General features: G+C 53.9%; 10 protein-coding genes across 10 annotated transcripts; 5 read left to right on the top strand and 5 right to left on the bottom strand.

Moving 5' to 3' along the window:
- Window positions 1–1,276: 1,276 nt before the first annotated feature.
- VTN31DRAFT_909 (uncharacterized protein) lies at window positions 1,277–2,130 on the top strand (the record flags this gene model as incomplete). The annotated part of the gene is made up of 4 exons (XM_069408465.1): window positions 1,277–1,310; window positions 1,373–1,562; window positions 1,625–1,980; window positions 2,036–2,130. The coding sequence occupies 4 exons, from the start codon at window positions 1,277–1,279 to the stop codon at window positions 2,128–2,130; spliced, it is 675 nt and encodes a 224-aa protein (XP_069263765.1).
- Window positions 2,131–2,345: 215 nt separating this feature from the next.
- On the bottom strand, window positions 2,346–3,430 carry VTN31DRAFT_908 (uncharacterized protein; the record flags this gene model as incomplete). The annotated part of the gene is made up of 4 exons (XM_069408464.1): window positions 2,346–2,533; window positions 2,591–2,835; window positions 2,899–3,337; window positions 3,397–3,430. 4 exons carry the CDS (start codon window positions 3,428–3,430, stop codon window positions 2,346–2,348), a joined length of 906 nt encoding a protein of 301 aa, XP_069263764.1.
- Window positions 3,431–4,134: 704 nt separating this feature from the next.
- VTN31DRAFT_907 (uncharacterized protein) lies at window positions 4,135–6,219 on the top strand (the record flags this gene model as incomplete). Its single annotated transcript, XM_069408463.1, has 1 exon — window positions 4,135–6,219. The coding sequence occupies one exon, from the start codon at window positions 4,135–4,137 to the stop codon at window positions 6,217–6,219; it is 2,085 nt and encodes a 694-aa protein (XP_069263763.1).
- Window positions 6,220–6,279: 60 nt separating this feature from the next.
- Window positions 6,280–7,096, bottom strand: VTN31DRAFT_906 (uncharacterized protein; the record flags this gene model as incomplete). Its single annotated transcript, XM_069408462.1, has 2 exons — window positions 6,280–6,754; window positions 6,825–7,096. 2 exons carry the CDS (start codon window positions 7,094–7,096, stop codon window positions 6,280–6,282), a joined length of 747 nt encoding a protein of 248 aa, XP_069263762.1.
- Window positions 7,097–8,227: 1,131 nt separating this feature from the next.
- On the top strand, window positions 8,228–8,796 carry VTN31DRAFT_905 (uncharacterized protein; the record flags this gene model as incomplete). Its single annotated transcript, XM_069408461.1, has 3 exons — window positions 8,228–8,243; window positions 8,302–8,606; window positions 8,662–8,796. 3 exons carry the CDS (start codon window positions 8,228–8,230, stop codon window positions 8,794–8,796), a joined length of 456 nt encoding a protein of 151 aa, XP_069263761.1.
- Window positions 8,797–9,022: 226 nt separating this feature from the next.
- VTN31DRAFT_904 (uncharacterized protein) lies at window positions 9,023–9,718 on the bottom strand (the record flags this gene model as incomplete). The annotated part of the gene is made up of 3 exons (XM_069408460.1): window positions 9,023–9,047; window positions 9,104–9,597; window positions 9,656–9,718. The coding sequence occupies 3 exons, from the start codon at window positions 9,716–9,718 to the stop codon at window positions 9,023–9,025; spliced, it is 582 nt and encodes a 193-aa protein (XP_069263760.1).
- Window positions 9,719–10,025: 307 nt separating this feature from the next.
- VTN31DRAFT_903 (uncharacterized protein) lies at window positions 10,026–10,888 on the bottom strand (the record flags this gene model as incomplete). The annotated part of the gene is made up of 2 exons (XM_069408459.1): window positions 10,026–10,525; window positions 10,606–10,888. The coding sequence occupies 2 exons, from the start codon at window positions 10,886–10,888 to the stop codon at window positions 10,026–10,028; spliced, it is 783 nt and encodes a 260-aa protein (XP_069263759.1).
- A 461-nt stretch (window positions 10,889–11,349) lies between these two features.
- On the top strand, window positions 11,350–12,908 carry VTN31DRAFT_902 (uncharacterized protein; the record flags this gene model as incomplete). Its single annotated transcript, XM_069408458.1, has 4 exons — window positions 11,350–11,470; window positions 11,548–11,665; window positions 11,730–12,510; window positions 12,585–12,908. 4 exons carry the CDS (start codon window positions 11,350–11,352, stop codon window positions 12,906–12,908), a joined length of 1,344 nt encoding a protein of 447 aa, XP_069263758.1.
- Window positions 12,909–13,275: 367 nt separating this feature from the next.
- Window positions 13,276–13,907, bottom strand: VTN31DRAFT_901 (uncharacterized protein; the record flags this gene model as incomplete). Its single annotated transcript, XM_069408457.1, has 2 exons — window positions 13,276–13,698; window positions 13,755–13,907. 2 exons carry the CDS (start codon window positions 13,905–13,907, stop codon window positions 13,276–13,278), a joined length of 576 nt encoding a protein of 191 aa, XP_069263757.1.
- Window positions 13,908–17,392: 3,485 nt separating this feature from the next.
- VTN31DRAFT_900 (uncharacterized protein) lies at window positions 17,393–18,468 on the top strand (the record flags this gene model as incomplete). The annotated part of the gene is made up of 2 exons (XM_069408456.1): window positions 17,393–17,646; window positions 17,715–18,468. 2 exons carry the CDS (start codon window positions 17,393–17,395, stop codon window positions 18,466–18,468), a joined length of 1,008 nt encoding a protein of 335 aa, XP_069263756.1.
- Between the last annotated feature and the right edge of the window lie 125 nt (window positions 18,469–18,593).

Here is an 18,593-nt window from a genome sequence, read left to right as displayed (position 1 = left end):
ACAACTGACATAGGGCTACCCCAGAGGCCCAGACCCAAATTAGAAGCTATCGCTTCACCGGGAGATCCACAGACCAATCACAGTCCTCTGACTTCTCCAATTGGGGCCAGAGCCCAGAGCTTGGCAGCACTAAATATGTATTTCGCCGTACGGAGTTGAGGGAATGCCCGAATTTTTCCGTGCCTAGCCAGTCCCGGAACCTTCCGATGATACGATTGCACGCAACTGCATGACCACCTTGCTATGTTGAAGAATACAGAGTAGTCCAGCCTCTTCGTCCAGTAGGCAACTCAATCATATGCAGGGAGTCTCTCGACTCGACTGCAGTCGTTCTGACATATGGCCGCTTGCAGTGGCCACCGACTGTGTTCTCTCCTTCGATAAATACCTAGTACACACTTGAAGATTCAACTCCATGTCCCAGGTCCCTGATCCCGCGATGTCTCAGTTCCCTAAAGTAACCGCTTCTCGTCCGACTACACAGACTCTGGAAAGAGTTGGTACAAGGGAAAGAGAACCCGTCCGTAGAGGGAAAACCCTTTGAGAGTAGTATCACTGTCTGTCAGAGATTAAGGAATCCATCTTGGACCCGGAAGCCCAGGGTGTTGGCTGCCTAGTGATCTGCCATGAGAGTCGCTGCGTTGGAGGCACGGACCATCGACCAGCTTTTTCACTGACAACTCGAGAAATATCAGTGTTCGGCAAATTCTCTGGAAGCTGCTCCTCAACGCCGTTGACTTGTTCCGCTCGTTTTGAATGACTGGACGTGACGGGTCTCTGGAGCGTGGCCTCCCTGATCTTGAGCCATCACCTTTCAGGAGGGTGACTGCATTGGCTGGCCTGCACCGCGAAGAGGTTGCAGAGTTGGACTTCGCAGCCCCAGCTTGATAATCTCGTCTGAGGACAACGAACCAATCAGGATGTCATGAAATAATCGACCTCAATCCCGCTTAGTCAAGAAATACGAGTAGCTGTATTAACTACCTAATAAGGTCAAACTTACCACGTGATAATACGCAAACCGTTTAGTGCGTTCCGATGAAGACAGGCCAGTTACGGTAATTATTCTCAGGCACACCCAGTTTCCGGGGAGAATGAACACCGTTCTGTATCAAGATTACCACTAGTAATTTACCTCCAGAAAGGATCATTCCGACCATCTCCCGCTCGTCACTAATCGCCACAACCACATCTCGCGAACATTGTCCGAGATACAGAACCCGGCTCTTTTCAGGATCGCACCGTTCATGCATTGGGATCCCGAAAAGAACTCGAGATGGCATCGTTGGCTCGAACAGGGCTTTTGCGCCGTAAGTCCCGGCCTCTCTCAACCTTCAACTCCGTGCATCCTTCAAAGGCTCACCCGCCGCAGCATCCCTCCGAGCAGCTCCCCTGAGCTGCGTCCCGCAAGTCGCACGCATCTCGAGCACGGCGCCGAAACCCGCGACTGCGCTGCAACACAAAGATGAGAGCGGAGTTCCCCTGACCGCGTCGGGAAAGATCCGGCGGGAGGTCCCTCTGCCGAGTCAAGAACCGAAGAAGGGCGCAATGCAGTATGCGCTGTACGGCTAACCCCTATTTGTCCCATATGAGTATTGAGCGCAGAGGCTGACCGCGCAAACAGGACGACGCTGGATCAAATCGTGAATTGGGCCCGGCAAAGCTCGCTCTGGCCCATGACCTTCGGACTCGCCTGCTGCGCCGTCGAGATGATGCACGTCTCGACACCGCGGTATGACCAGGACCGTCTGGGTATTATCTTCCGCGCGTCTCCGCGGCAGTCCGATGTCATGATCGTTGCTGGCACACTTACGAACAAGATGGCCCCCGCTCTACGACAGGTCTATGACCAGATGCCCGATCCCCGATGGGTGGTCAGCATGGGCAGCTGCGCAAATGGTGGTGGGTATTACCACTACAGCTACTCGGTTGTTCGGGGCTGCGATCGTATTGTCCCGGTGGACATTTACGTGCCAGGGTGTAAGTGGGCAAATTCCCTGGAGAGGCGATCCACGTTGCTGACATAGTTGTCTAGGCCCGCCAACTTCTGAGGCGCTCATGTACGGCATTTTCCAGCTGCAGAAGAAGATGAGGAATACGAAGATCACGCGCATGTGGTACAGGCGATGAGCAGATTCCTCGGGCCATACCGAGGAGATTGGGTGTAGTTTTAGGAGATAAGTGGCAAAAGTCAGCTTCCCTATGTTCTCTAGCTTGTACAGTGCCAAGTCTGTCGTTTCTTCAGGTGCTGCCAAAGGCGGTTGGGTCTGCTCTCGCGTTTCCTAGTCATTCAAAGAATAGAATAGCATTGCGATTTATACAATCCGTCTACTGGCTATCCCATCTTAACCATTGACCACAACACCTCCATTTGGGTGGAGGCATTGTCCCGAGATATAACTACTATCCGGGCTAGCCAGGAACACAAAACAGGTTGCGACCTCGCTGGGCTGCCCCGGCCGGCCCATGGGCACCATGTGGAATTCTTCCATTGCCTTGGTTTCCATCGTCGACGGGATGAGCGGTGTCCAAACTGCATACTCCATTAATTGATCGCCATCGGGGGAAGATCTCTGAAGAAGTCACGTACTAGGTCCTGGGCAGACGCAGTTGACGCGAATGCCCTTTTTCAGCTGCTGATTTGAGAGAGCCCGGGTAAAGGCGACAATGGCGCCCTTGGTCGAAGTGTAGTCCAGGAGATCGCCACGGCCAATGTAGTGGTTTACGGAGGAGCAGTTGATGATGGTGGCGCCGCGTTTCATGTGCTCCAGGCAGTACTTGGAGAGATAGTAAAACGGGTGAATGTTGGTGTCAAAGGTGCGTTCCCATTGTTCCCTGCGCAGTCAGGTCAGCCACTGCCGCGAGACCTCCACAACTAGGAATCAACAACAAACATACTCCGTAAGTTGGCTTATGTCCTGCAACATATGCTGGAACGCCGCATTGTTGACGAGGATATCGACACCACCCATCTCCTTGATGGCCGTGTCGACGACCTTTCTACAGTTTTCCTTCTTCCGAACGTCAATGGCCAGGAGATGGCACTTGACGCCGTGCTTCTCAACGTCACGCTTGGTGGCCTGCGCGTCCTGCTCTTCCTCGGGCAGGTACACTAGCAGGCTTGAGGCGCCCTCCATCGCATAAAGGATGGCCACAGCCCGGCCAATGCCCGAGTCACCACCGGTGATGATGGCCCGTCGGCCCTTGAGCTTGCCCGCCGGTTTGTAGGGCTGGAACCCGCCATCGTCGGTCGGAAGTTGGTCATCTATCGGTTTGGGATTGGGCATTTTATACTGGAATCCCGGCTTATCCTGATGGTGCACAGGGATCCGGTGCCCTTCGCGTCCATGTTAGAGAGAAATGCATACCAATCGGTTCAAGGTTTCCGGGGCTCACCGGGCTGAAATTGATCCGTAGCTGGAGCTGCCATTTTTGTCTTTTCCTTTGCTTGTCAAGCGCTTGAAGCAACAGTCCTGAGGAAAGATCCACTGCTATCGGTCAAAACTGTCAAAAGTAAGAGCCACACATGGCAATCCTCGACTCTCTGGAAGCCCAGATATATCCTGCTCCAGTGAAGCTCTGTCACGGTGACGTTGGTAAGAAATTAGATGCCAATGACATCTTGCCTCGAGGAAATACCCTGTCGCGGATCGGAAATTTCTTCCTACGGGGCTCCTGCTTGACCAGGGGTTTTTCGGATGGTCTTTATATGCCTCTAATGGCCGTTGTTCTGGCCCGATATTGGTGGATCATCGCAACCGAAGTTGCGGACCGAAATTCATTGGATTCGAGCAATAATAGCCTACTATATCAATGTGCCCTCCACTCTATTGAACTCGTGTCCCCAAAACCCGTCTGAAGTCGAGATCAATAAAACTCGCAACATGGCCCGCATCAGCCTCTTATTCCTGTTCAAAGTCCAATGTCCAGCATTTTTTCGACTCGCGAGTATGTATACTAGAGAGTATATGACGACATGGAGCGATCGTTGTCCAATCAGATGGTTGTATCACATGATAGAGACCCGTATACTATTATCACGTGATATTTTGTGGGGACCAAGATTTTTTTTTCTTGTTCAAAGCTGCAACTTTGCAACAGTTGAACATTGAGATCTTCAGGTGCAACGCAGCAATGGCCGACGCCGCGACGGTCACGCACTCCATTACGGAGTCGCCGCACTCGTTTCTTCAACCATCCAACGAATTGCATCAAGCCTCGCGGCTTTTGGCCAAGAATTACCTTGACCCGTTAGCAAACAGTCTCTCTACCTTCCAACAGCAACGACAGAAGGTCCAGAAGAAGCGCAAACGATCAGAGGCAGATGTAGACGGCGGCGAGAATCTGCGATTGCAAAAGCTCTACGTGGATGGGTTCGTGGCTGGTCAGGTATGGGAGCAGGCCATTCGGATCATTAATGCGACGGCGAACCAAGTCACACGGGATCTCTCCGCTCTTCAGAACGAAGCGCGACGGGTAGAGAGGCAGAGTCCTTCAGAACATTCTTCGGATTCTGAGGAAGAGGAGATTGCGGATGAAGAGAGTGTCCAGTCAGGCTCAGAAGCCGATGAGGCGGAGGAGTCCGAGTCCGACGGGGTGGAGGAAGGTGTGGAAGATGATGAGGAGGCGGTCGACCATGATGAGGACGAACTGGCAGAAGGAGGCGAGTCCGAGTTAGAGGACGAGGAGGAGGAAGAGGAGGAAGAGGAGGAAGAGGGAGGGGGAACCTACGTTGAGGACCCGTTCGGGCTGAACGATGGCTTTTTCTCAATCGACGAATTTAATAGACAAACGCAGTACTTTGAGCAGCTGGACGAAAGAGGCGAAGATGAGGAGGATGACGATGATGAGCCAATAGACTGGCACGCGGACCCCAATGCCATTGCGAAACCGGCGGAGACTTCCAAACAGAGCAAAAAGAGCAGTCGACGGGAGGCCGACGGTGAGGAAGACGAGAGCTCCGAGGAGGAAGACGGCCCCACATTCGATCATATTACTGGTGATGCAGACTCGGACGACGAAGAAAAGTCTGACGACGGCTTGGGCGAGGATCGCGAATGGATCAACACCAACGACATCATGTACGATGATTTCTTCGCCCCTCCAGCGCGCAAAGCTTCAGAGAAGAAAAAGAGCAGACCGCTTCCAAAGACGCAGCCTGAACCGCAGTCGCAAGAAGATCTGGAGAGAGAAGTTGAACGGGCAATGGCAAATGTACGCCGTGATCTGTTTGAAGATGACGATGTCTCCGACGAGGACAAGTCGGAGCAGGAGAAGTCACGTGCGGGAAACCAATCTACGCACGAGAGACAAAAGGCAAGGATCGCAGACGAGATCCGCCGCCTGGAAGCCGCCAATGTAGCCAAGAAGGAATGGATGTATGCTGGTGAAGCCAGGGCATCGCAGCGTCCGTCGAACTCGCTGATCGAGCACAACCTCGAATTCGAGCACGTCGGCAAACCCGTACCAGTCGTGACGAGCGAGACAACTGAGGAAATCGAGCAACTGATCAAGAGGCGCATCATTGCGCGCGAATTTGATGAAGTAATCCGGCGCAACCCCTTATCTGTGGCCGATGGCGAAGGGCGACGAGGCCGAATCGAGCTAGACGACAACAAGCCGCAGAAGAGTCTCGCAGAGCTCTATGAGGCCGATCATCTGCAGGCTACGGACCCCAACTACGTCGACCCGAAGGACCAGAAGCTGCGCAAAGAGCACGAGGAGATCCGGCAGATGTGGAAAGAGGTCGCGAGCCAGCTGGACACTCTGTCCAACTGGCACTACAAACCGCAGCCGCCACAGGCGCAGATCAATGTTGTTACGGACGTTGCCACCATCGCGATGGAGGAGGCGCGGCCGACCGCTGCGGGTGTCGGCGTCGACGAGCAGAGCCGGCTGGCTCCGCAGGAAATTTACAACCCGCGCGAGCAGGGCGCGCTCAAGGGCGAGGTGGTCACGAAGAGCGGCGCGGCGGTGGCCAAGGACGAGATGAGCCGGGAAGAAAAGGCGCGCCTGCGGAAGAAGAAGAAGAAGGAGGCCAAGAAGAAGGCAGCTACGCAGACCACCACACAGAACAGCAAGGAAGAGGAGAAGAAGCAGCTTCTCTCCGACCTGAAGAAGGGCGGTGTCAAGATCGTTGGAGAGAAGGGAGAGCTGAAGAGTCTCGACGGCAAGAAGGTCGGCGAGAACAAGAGCCAGGCCGATCGATTGAAACTGTAAGGATGAACTTTTTATATAGAACGGGTATGTTTGTGTATATTTCCGGTGCAAAGGTTAATCTCATTTTCGCCTCGTTATTCTATAAAGGAACAGATTTTCCCGTGCGTATGCACTCGCATCCACAAAGCCCTGAAGATCTTCCACGTGAAATTTCTTCTTGATCTGCTTTATGCACCTTAGATCCGCTCTTCTCCGCCTCTTATAGCAAAAATAGCAAACCGTATCCGGCCCAATGAGCCGCTCCATCGTCTCAATGAGCAGCGGGAACGCCGGCTCGAAATAGACGCAATCCGCCGCAAGCACGACGGCAGGGTGTTGCGGGATCTCCTCTGGCGGAGGATGCGCCCAGTCGAGCACGACGGGCCGCACGCGGGGTGCGAGGTCCTTGTTTAGCGCGATGTTCTCCTCCATCAACGGGAACATCGCCGGTAAGTCAGTGATGTAGATTAGGTTATCATCTTGACCATCATCGAGTGGGGGGCAGCCACGGGCGACAGCTAATCCGACCAGGCCGCCGCCAGCGCCGAGTTCGACTCTAGTACATGACTCGAGGTTAGTAGGTCTGGCGGTTTGGAGATGTGCTGGGACTAGTGCATACTACGGACATAGTTTTCCCTCGAAGAAATTCACTCTGTTCGCGCAGGAGATACTCTGTTAATAGCATTCCGGCAGGCCATAGTTGGCCGCCGCAGCCAGACTTGAGGTCTTCTTTGAGAAGGAGGGGCTCGTCGAGGAGCCCGTCAAAGGTCAGGGAGGTGATTCCGGGGAGCTTTCGTTCCCGCACGGGGACCAGCGACTCGTCGAGGGCGAGAACCGCATTTTCGTCCTGGTCGGACATTTGGCATGATATGCTGTTCCTTTTCCTGTCTGTGGCCATTTCTTGGTGGGAAGACAAAAAAGACCTGCCCAAATGGGAAAGAAAAATGAGAAGCGGAACAACGTCGGCCCGCCAGCGCTCGATCATCCACTCCAGAGTTGAGACAGCCAGACTCAAAGTACTTCTCCATTGAGCTGTCGTGCACTCGACATCCCATTGCCGCCACGTACATGATAAGCAAATACTACGTTGTCCATCCAACATTTTATCCCAATACATTGGCCGTACACGACATAGCTGAGGGTGTCAGAGGTTGTCAGTCATGGTACTTACTCTTAGTCTACTACCTACTATACATTATGAATAGTTCCGCAAGCCATGGCTCACAGGTGTCGTCAAGACGGTCGGCGCAATACCATCAGGGTCTCCCGGAGACTCAGTTTGCCTTCGAAATATAGTACTGTAGATGTAGGTTAATGGCGGGCGATTCCAAATGAGTGTTCACTTCAAGTTGGATCCGGGGCCACTTTGGTATGTAGGATTGATACATGAAGGAATAGCCAGAAGGAACAAAAAGAATCTCTAGAAACTCCGAATTATTTCGCCGTAATCCTCTTCTCCGGTTATGTAGAGGGCTCAACCCTATCACATGCATCCAGTAGGAAACCAGCGAGGCACCGTTCGATTTAGGACATGCACTACACGCTCTGCCGCGCGGCTACAGCTGGGTTCGAAAAAAAAAAGCTTCCGTTGGATCAACGCATCGAGCGTCAACTGTCATGAATTTCACGGGGTTAGGATTCATCAACTCCAAGCACAAGCTAGAATCGCCTGTTTCTGCGGGGGGGAATCTGACGTCATTCCAGATCCGGCCAAGTTCTTCCCAGTTCGGGCATTGATTGAAACTGAATGAATTAACTGAACCACTCCGCAGCCGGACCAAGGCACCGCATTCTCTTCTCCTCTGCAAAGCTATCGACAGTCCATCGCCCAGGCCAGGGTTCAATGCTGTCATGACGACGTCATCGTTGATGCACTCGGTCACGTTAAGCGCTAGTCTCAGCGACGGGGGTGGTTGAAATACGCCTTCAAAGCCGCTTGTCTTCTCTTCTTTCTGATACGACCTCTGATCCGAAATATCTGCTCTTCTTATTGCTTAATCTACTATTCTTCGAAACTTAATAAACAGCAATGGCAACCTTACAATGTATGTCCATGTCTGCCACGGAAAACAAAGAACACGGTGATACTAATCAATGGCCCAGACTTGCCGGCTGTCAAGCCCTCTGCCATCGCCTTGGGCGCCGTGTTCACTCACACTGCCTCTCTCGGAATCCTGGCCCCCGTCTTCGGGGATGTCTACCACCGCGCGCAGTCCGCCAACACGAAGGAGGAATTCGTCAAGTCCAAGGAGACGACGGGCGCAGTCGCCGCTTGGGGAAGCTCGGCGGTCGGGAGCGCCTTGCAGGCGTACGGTGTCGGCGCGCTGATTAACGCGACCGGCACGCTGTCCTACAAGGGCGCTGCGTATTTGGGGAGTTTGATCTTTTTCGCCAGTTCGGCTCCGAGTGTATGTTTCATTTCGAAACTTGTTGCGGTAACGCTTTGCTGACGAAGGTGGATAGTTCCTTGCCCAGATCTTCTCGGAGAAGAGACCGTTAGACACCGTAGCTGTGGGATTGGTCAGTCGGCTGTTTGAGACTGTCGGGCTCAGTTTGTTCTTGACCTGGTGGGGGACGCGAACGAATCCTTTTGATTAAAGGAGTTGGTGATTGCCGTGAGATTTTGATTCCGTGGTTTACCATGTAAAGTATCATAATGTCGGGCGACCGAGTATCATCTCGATGCTAGCACAGGATATATGATTGATTGATTCCGCATCTGTTAATTGTAGACATCTCGAAGAAGCTGTCACATTGCCATCCTGATTATGTACAATGTCGGAGCACAGAAGGTGCAATCTAACTCTATTGTATTGCCTGTAATCTAGACAAAAGTCCGGCATGTATACCTTCAAGAATTAGCATCCATTCAAAGAAATAACAACCTCGGAGGAAAAAGACTTACTTCTCCGGATACCCATGCTCCCGGTCCACCTGATACTTCGCATTCGAATTCAAGTTCACCGGTAGCGGCGGCAACCCATTGGCGTCGAGTACATTCTTGATGCTATTCCGATCCCGCTCAAATACCGCTGCCACGCCCTTTCCCTCGCCTTCCTGCTTCACGGCCACCAGCTGTTTCTGGCCCGCGTCGCCGATCTGCAGGACATCATCCCGCGGCGCGGCCTTGCTGCCGACGGTCAGAAGGCCCGCCACATCGGCCTGGTTGACGACGGAGGGCCGCGGGTAGTTGCGCCGTGTGTCACGTTTCCAGTACGGGTTGTCCGCGATGTCGGCCGCGGGAAGCGTCACGGGGTCGTCGTAGCTCTGCGGGGGCAGCGCGCCGGGGTTCGGCGTGCGGTACTGAGCGTTGATCGGGACACCCGTGGAACGCTCGGGGACGAGCGCGAAGATGCGGCGGATGCGCTCCCAAATGCCGGTTGATTGAAGGGTGTATTTCTGTTGAAAAATTTTCAGTACTAATTGACTCGTAAGCGGCATTGGTGGTGGTTCTCACCTGATTCACAGGGATCGCATGCGCAGCCGCTGTGGCTGCTTTCACCACTTGTTGGCGGGTCATTGTACGGGCGGTGGTGCGATCTGGGAAAGTCAGCAGGGTCGTCAACAATGTGGCAGTCTCGATGGAGTCCAATCGGTGTTCTTACATGCACTCACTGTCGCTCGGTAGGTGATCTCGAATGATGTGAAGCGTTCTTGGACTCGGAGAGGTTCACAGAGATTCCGGGAAATCAATCCTCCGAGCCGGATTCGCCAAATTCGGTAATTCCAAAGAATCTCACCAGGGCAAGTCTCTTACTCGAACGCACAGAGGATGAAAAGGTAGGTGATTTACAACGCAGAGTACAAATACACAGAGGCTATTCAACTCACTCGGACTCCTTCTTCTCGCCGTCCTGCTCCCCTGTCTGCTCACCGCTCTGCTCGCCATTCTCTTTGCCCGCCTCCTTGTCACCCTCACCACCTTGCTCCTTTTCGCCCTCTTTCTTCTCCTCTTCCTTCTCGATCCTCTCTCCGTCAGCTTCCTTGTCCTGGCCCTCCGTCTTCTCCTCTCCCCCTTCCTTGCCTCCCTTGACCAATTTCTCAACCGCTTCAACTGTCGAGGCGGGACTGCCTGGCTCCGACACCAGCACCTTGCCCTCCTTATCCACCACAAAGACACCCCGAATAGTCCCCTTGGGGCTCTTCTTCAGCCCAATGCTGCCAATTAGCGACGCCTTGGGGTCGCAGAGCAATGGATATGGAAGATTCTGCTTGGTCTTGAACGTGGTGTTTGCCTTGGGCGAGTCTGTCGAGAGCCCGTAGATGGAGAGGCCGGTGGAGGTGAGCTGCTCGTAGCCGTCACGGAACAGGCATGCTTGTTTAGTGCCTAGGGTTGTCAATCTAATTCCATTTCCACGTATAATAACTAGTACATGAATCAATGGATTGGTACTTGTGTAGACTTACATCCAGGAGTCGACGCCTTGGGATACGTGAAGAGCACCACGCCGGACTTGCTCTCGTCGACCAGCGCTTTCAGCGACGTCTTGGTGCCCTCGTGCGTCTCGATCTCGCCGCCAAATCCCTCCAGCGCGATGGTATCGCCTACCTGGGGCGCGGCGACCTTGTTACGGTTACCATCACCGTTGTTGGTCTTTGCCTTTTGTTCGCCGGATCTGGTTCTGGACTTCTTCTCCGGCGCCGGGGCAGGTTCGGCAGGGGCTTTCCGCTTGCGCAGCTCGACAACCATTGGGATGTTTTGGCTTGCAGTGGTTGAACAGAAGCAACCAAGTACTCGATGAGATAGATGATTCCAAGTTGAAAGTTAGGTTTCCCAACAGGGGGCTTTAAAGGGGAATGTTAGATGATGGCTTGAATCAGGAACGCGTGCCGTAACAACTGGGTTTCGCGTTGTTTATTAATGAAGAACGAACCTTGTCTTTATTTGGCCATGGTCGACTATGCGACTCGAATATTAGGCTTGTCCCGTCTCTAATATATGGCTTTACTTGACCTTTTGCCAGAACAGACAATTTTCAAGCCCTACTCCTCTTAGCACAGGACCCATGAGGATCTGTAAGGTAATGGTAAACCACTAGGGTAAACCACCCCGCAACTCGGATCGGGGCCGAGCGACTATCATCAACACAGCACTTCTTGCCGGTAAAATAAGAGAAATAAACATCCTCGCTGCTCGCGCAGTCTCTGATGATGACCGTGCCCGCAGAAGAGATCCCCCAGCCCGGCCAATGGCCCGTAGATCCGCAAGAGGATGAACCGGTGCGTGAGGACCGCATATGGGTGGATGGGTGTTTTGATTTCAGCCACCATGGTGAGAGAACCATCTACCCTCGTCAGAAGGTTACTTCTGTTGAGTCGACGTGCGGCTGACACGATCGCCTCGCCCAGGTCATGCCGGTGCTATGCTCCAGGCCCGCCGCCTGGGCAAGGAGCTCTACGTGGGGGTCCATTCCGACAAGGCGATTCTTGAGAACAAGGGCCCAACTGTAATGACATTGGAGGAGCGGTAAACATATCTATTCCACCCACCTGATTTTCTTTACTTCTCCTCAGCTGACACCGCCGAAAAGAATTGCCGCCGTGGACGCTTGTCGCTGGGCCACCAAATCCATTCCACACGCGCCATACGTAACATCCCTGCCATGGGTCTCGCACTACGGCTGCTACTACGTCGTGCATGGCGATGACATCACCTCGGACAGCAGCGGCGAGGACTGTTACCGGTTCGTCAAAGCCGCGGGGCGGTTCCGTGTCGTCAAGCGGACGCCGGGTATCTCGACGACGGACCTCGTCGGCCGCATGCTGCTCTGCACCAAGACGCACTTCGTCAAGTCCGTAACAGACACACTAGAAGGTAAAGAGGGGCCCGAGAGCGCGGAAGAACGACAAGCATACAGCGCGGATCTCCGACAGCGCATCAAAGACTATGCTACGGATGAAACAGGGCTGAATCCGGGGCCGGAGGTGTGGATGTGGGCCGGTAGCGATGTTGCGAAGATTGGCGAGAACGTCGAGGTCGAGGAGGCCGGGTCATTTACGAAGCTTGTTGATGGAAAACCGCCGCGGCCCGGCCAGCGCGTTGTCTATGTGGACGGCGGGTTCGATCTCTTCTCGTCGGGCCATATCGAGTTCCTGCGGCGCGTGTCGCAGGCTGAAGAGGAGGAAGGACGTGCGCGGGGTTGGTACGAGCCCGCAGCTCGCGAGAAGCGCATCGCAGAGCATGGCGAGGATTACGGGCCGGCGTATATCGTGGCGGGCATCCATGACGACGCGGTGATTAATCACTGGAAAGGCCTCAATTATCCAATCATGAACATTTTCGAGCGAGGGCTCTGCGTGTTGCAATGCAAGGTAAACTTTCCCCTTTCCCCTAAGAACTCTCTCTCTTTCTCATCCGTTCCACCACTAACGGGAGGAAAAAAAAGTACATCCACTCCATCATTTTCTCAACCCCCTTCACCCCCACCGAGACCTTTCTGCGCGCGATGCCGTGGGGTTGCCCGGACGCCGTCTACCACGGCCCAACGACTTTCATCCCGCTGACGTACGACCCGTACGTGGCGCCGCGGCGCATGGGCATCTTCCGGACCATCGGCGAGCACCCTTACCAGCATGTTAACGCCGGCGAGATCGTCGCAAGGATTCTCAAGAGCAGAGACGCATACGAGGCGCGACAGCGCGCGAAGCTGCAAAAGGCTCTGCTGGAGGAGGAGCACAAGCGGAGAGAGGAAGCGCAGGCAGCCAATTAACTGATCCGAAATAACTTCTGAGGTCGAGTTAATCTCGATCCTCATGCATATCCAGCTCAACTCTGGATTATTATGCAACATGCTGGTCATCACGATATATGGACATGCAGATAACGACCGTAGAAGTCCTCTATTGTGCTTCTTTGACTGCTCTATGTATAGAAAAAAATACAGATATGCACATCATGAGTCATCATCAAAATGCAGAGAGGACAGCCCATGACACAAAGAAAAAACCAACTTTTGACGGATATCCCGAGAATCAGACAAACGCCATGAACCGAATGCAACGCTCGAAATCACAAGACGCCTCGCTAAGTTAGTAATAACGGAACAATAAGAATGCTCTGGGAACGTTGTCGTCCTGTCATGACGACTCGATCTTCTGCGCCTCTCGTTCTCGCTGTTCGCCAAAAACGCGCCTGCTCATCTCCAGGACCATCTCGAAGCCCTCTCGGCCGCGCTTGGCATTCTCGCGGAATCGCTCCACGCTGGCCTCCTCGACCTTGTTCTTGATCTTTTGCCAGCCGCTGCACAGCGCGGTGAAATAGGCCTCCTGTTGGAAGTCCGTCTTGGTGGCTGGGCACTGCCGCGACGGGCGGTAAACGACCGTCTCACGCACGTTGAGCACGTTGGACCACGTCAGGTTTGTCGAGCACATGGTGACCTTCTTCTGCACGGGGTCGATATAGGAGACTTCGTAGACGTAGGAGTACTCATCGCTGCCGAAAAGGGAAGTCACCCATCGTGGGACGGCTTGCTTGCATGTGATAAGGCGTTCGGTTCGTAGCTGCTGCTGTCAGTCTTCCATCCGAAAGTCCTTGCTAATTGGGCAATGACACGTACAATTCCCGTCGATGGATCGACCCTCCGCGATAATGTGTCTACTGCCTTAACGTGTGTAGACTTGCTGTTCCATGGGCAGTATTTTCGCCAGTTGGCTGTCGACACTTCTTCCCACGAGTAGTTGAATGTGCAGTCCGCGGCGAAGACTTTCATGTTTCCCAGGAAAACGGGCCCGACACCACCGAACGAGAGACTCCCAAGCCTTTATCGGCGGAGAAAGGGATCGGACTGAGACTCCCTTGGTAGGAACCAGGCGCGGGAGAATGATCGTGTCGTAGATGGGAATCAACGGTCGTGATCAGCGCCAGAATCAAATTCGAAATAGGTACGGATGGATAAACACAAAAGTGTGGAGGTATATTCTGATGTCAAGTTCGGTTCGGAAGGCAATTGAAAAAAAAAAAAAAAAAACCCATCGGAACTCGGTTCGGTGAGCAACCCGGGTGGAACCGGGTGGTGCTTCCAATCAGAGGCCAAGAAATTGTGCTACCTGCAAAATTTATCCGGTTCACCGTTCGTTCCCCTGTCACGTGACTGAATGATGCATTCGGCCGAGGATACGCTTACATCAGCATCCCCTTGATGCCTTGCTGCCTTGCTGCCAGATTTTGGAGGCAACACATGGCTCGGAGCCTCGGACTGCACAATTGCCTCCAACCTTGAGGCTTGAGCTCATGCAGCAGGTTACCGTTGCAGTGACCTACATACCATCGCAGCAAGGATCACCGCCATGCTGTTCTGGAACAGAAGCCCAAGATCCACCAATCGAACTTTGATCAATCCGTCCCCAGTCACTCCCAAAGCCCTGGACACACCGTGCATTGAGGTCGTATTCGTCGGACTGGGGTCCAGGATGGTTACGAGGCTTTGTGAAAGGTTTTGGATGGGAACGGACTGTATATCTACAGCAACTGCAGTCCATTCGAGTAGTAGGTTTAAAACGAGGCAGTCAGGAACAAACTACTCCGTACTGTACTCTCCGTACAAGCACAAGAAGTTCCGCCCAGTCTCATATTTGGACCTTGGAGAAGGATGATCTGTACCATGGTCATATCAAGGCTAAAATATGGAGGTGGATAACTAGTTATCAAAAAAAGGAACAAGGGAAAGACTACCCGGACTGACCGCATCGCGCAGCTTCGTTCTTTTTTTGCCGAGTTGGAGGGCCTTCTTTTTCGGCTGATGGGTTGGCGATAGAAGCAAGATCGATCTAAGTTTAAAGTAACTAACCTATGCGTGCAGCAGAGCTTCCCCCAAATTGCGCCAATGGCCGTTTCGGTTGCAGGCACGTTTTGTGCTACGCCGGAAAGAGGAAAGAGCTATCCACATCGGGCAGGGACTAGCGCTGGAAATGGTTTAGTCGGGATCCAGAAGTGATCGCTGCATTTGAACGTTCCTCTTGAGTCTCGACGTGTTGTTCTCTTCAGTCTTCACCAGTTCTTGCAAACTGCGAAGAAAGACTGCGAGAGATCAGTCATTTTCCCAACACGTCTGCAGTTTCGGCAAACCGCGGATATTCCTCTTTATCTTCTTTTTGTTTTTTACATGTCAATCGTCTCGTTGAATCTCAACACCCCGTTCGCCTTCATCACCCCATTGGCACCCTCCGGCATCTTGAACGCCCATTCCGTCGACACGTTGAGAGGCCTCTGAGACGACGCCAGGGTGGTTGCTGGTCGCGCCACTTCATCCGACGTGTCCGCGACGAGGACCAGGCCTTGTTCTTTGATCGTTTCGATCAGCGCGGGCATGATGTTCTTTGCATCGGTCAGATTCGTTGTTCAGAATACCATTGAGAAAAGAAACATACCAGTAAACTTGATCGACAGATCAACCCCATCAAGTTGTTGCTCTGCGCTATTCGCGCTGCTTCCTTGATGGACATTGACGACCGCCCACTGGACAGAATTGCCGGATGCGCCGCCTCTTCCCCCGTAAAGTCGCTGATCTTGCCCAGGTCATTGCACAACAGCACGGGATCTAGCAAATCTCAGCGCAGATTCCCAGACATGAAGGGAACTAAACTTACAGTTTGGCTGCTTCCAGTTCAACGCCGTGCAGATATTGGCATTGTACGAGGTAAACACGATGGACCGCATAAAGTCCGGATTCCGTTCTCGCGACGCGCGCGCGTGGTCAAACACCACGGTGAGAATTGCGTCCGCAAAGGTGTTGATATCTGCGAGCGCGTGCAGGCCCAGTTGCGCCTCTTCTGTAATCGACGGATACAAGATGGTCAGGTTTACATGGACCCCCAAAGGCAGATGCTCGAGGACATCCTTCAATGCCAAAAACGACGTCGCAAGCTGCCGGTGGATCTCCGGGATGTCGTTCGGGGTCTTGTCGTGCAGCCACCCCAATACAGCGCGCTGGTCGACACCGCGCCGTCGGCCCAGACTGGCGAATTGCTCGTACGTCAACGAGCAAACGGGAATGTCGATGCCCTCGTGATCGACCGCGTACCGTGGATACAGCACCGGATAGCCATCCTTGCTCAACTGGACAAAGAGCTGACAATAATCCCCAGAGAGACTTGAGCCGGTCACCAAACCGTTGTGCTCCGTATCGAACGCGCTCGTTGCTTTCCAGTACGTCGCAAAATGCGTAATCTCAAGCGGATCGCCGTGGTACGGCTTGATCACTTGATAGTGGAAGCGGATGTAACCAATAGACCGCAGTCGAGGGTCCAGCAGCGGCAAGCAGCGCGAGCCCGCGCTCGAATTCTCCCCCATGAAGTGGTACGGAAGGGCCACCGTCTTCGCAATGACCTTGGAGCCAAAGGTCGGGAAGATCTCAAAGTCAATGGCAAACGTATCCAGATGATCAATCTGAAACGAGACCATCCGCGTATCCTCTTGGATCGGCAGCATGATCGTCCGAGGCAACGCATCCGACAGTTTGGATGACATGGTCATACGAGCCGCCGGGTACCGACCCGTCTGATTGAACACGATCGGGCCGGGGCCCGAAAGATCAAAAATGATCTGGACAAACGCCTTGGCGGATCAATTCGGCGTACGGCACCCATGACGAAGGGAGTGTAGCCAGAAGGCCCTTCTGCGGCGGCGTGTACTGTGCTGGCGCGGCCGATGTCGCGGTGGTTGAGGATGCCGCCCGCCATGGTATCAATTGTCTTGTTCGTGCGGGGACAAGCGAGACGCGTCGAGACGAAGACGAAGTCGTAGCGAGCGGCGCGTGTGAAAGCCGTCGTCGTGTCCAGACCGGGGGTTTCGTGATCAGCCGCGGCCGCATGGCGCGGGCCAGGCACGGTCCGCACAGAGAAGACAGCATGGCTGTGGTTGAGATCTGATAGGTCATTCGGCGAATATCACGATGACAGGCTCAACGACATCATGCAGGGTACAATTCATGGGTCTTTCTCCCTTGTTCCAATTTTTGATATCCACCTCCGATATGGAGTTCTTCCTCGTTGTTTAGTCAACTGGCCAATGGCGGAAGAGGATGAGTCAGCACCATGGCTCAGCGGTTCTCGGTCCTTCGGGCCAGCCCCAACCTCCACCATGATCGCGATCTCGGGTTAAGGTTTCTGCGTACGCCCCCAGTCTCGGAGCTTATGCAGCGTCGCAGACCCGCTCAAGCACAAAAAAGACAAAACAGCGGTCGATCCACTCTCCGCCATGGTCGGCGTCATGCCAGGGGGTCCTATCCCGGCGCCGGCTCGCCGGGATACATATCCCTCCTCGGTGCCGTTCAAAACCTCCGCGGTGTTGACGCCGGATACCAACGCATACCTCATGGGGACGATGCCTGCGATGGCGGTTGGGCCCATTGCGACTCCGCATGCTGGCCCCCAGAGTGCCTCGGCCATTTACCATCATATCCAGGACACGGCCGCCAAGCGGATTGCGACGCTGGAGTATCTCCGCAAAACGTGAGGATGACCCGTGTTTGATGATTGTCGATCTTTCTCTGCGTATGGAGTACTGAGAATGGAATTAGACATGAAGGCAAAGTACATTGGTACAACACGGTCCACTTCTCGCGCGCCGATCTACAGCGCCTGCCCTACTTCGAGTCGAGGAAGCTCGGCCGCCGCGCCATTCACTATCTCCTCTTCGGCCTGTCATTACCGCCGATCCTCGACGTGAGCACCACGCCGCTTGAGTTCCTGCGGGCCCTCAATGCGCTGCTGTCCGAGTTCGAAGCCTTCCAACAGACGCATAACCCGGACGGGCCCCAGTCAAACGTCCGCGCGCGCCTGCCGCAGATGTTCCGTCGCGCCACGCAGTCTGGCACCAAGACACGACGAACTAGCTCGGCCAACGAGATGGGGAATCCACTGCACCTTGGTGACTCGGCCGACGTTAAGGCCATGACGGGAAACCTTGCAGCAGGATCCGCCGCGGCGTCGACGACATCGTCGGCGGGAAACACCGAGGGCTTGGAACTGCTGCCGGGAGAGGAGTACACGTATCTCATGACGCCGTCGCTGCCGTTTGAGCCGGATTATTTCGAAACATTTTTGACGCTGTGCGATGTACTGATCGATTGCTATAACCGCTTTACTGCGTTGGTGTCAAGCCCGTTGATTTGCTCGTCGACCATGGGAGAGCTCTTTATTAAGACCGATGCCAAGCTGCGCAAGGTGATCATTTCCGGCATCGTCAGGGAGTTTGATGAAGCGTGCCGGAACGGTGCTAAGAATGAAATGGCGGGGGTTAGCCGGGTTGTTTTGGGAGGGTTGTTAGGATGATGACTACTCGGTACGGAGTACATATCTGACATGTTATCTTTGAGCGACGGCGTTGGGGTCGGGATCGGGTTTTCATGATTATGTGGATGCATATTGCACGATGCAATGCATGGCGCATGATTATA

The sequence above is a fragment of the Thermomyces dupontii genome, assembly GCF_041956625.1.
Source record: "Thermomyces dupontii strain NRRL 2155 unplaced genomic scaffold VTN31scaffold_1, whole genome shotgun sequence".
Taxonomy (NCBI): Eukaryota; Fungi; Ascomycota; class Eurotiomycetes; order Eurotiales; family Trichocomaceae; genus Thermomyces; species Thermomyces dupontii.
This window is presented reverse-complemented; position numbering and strand designations above follow the sequence as displayed.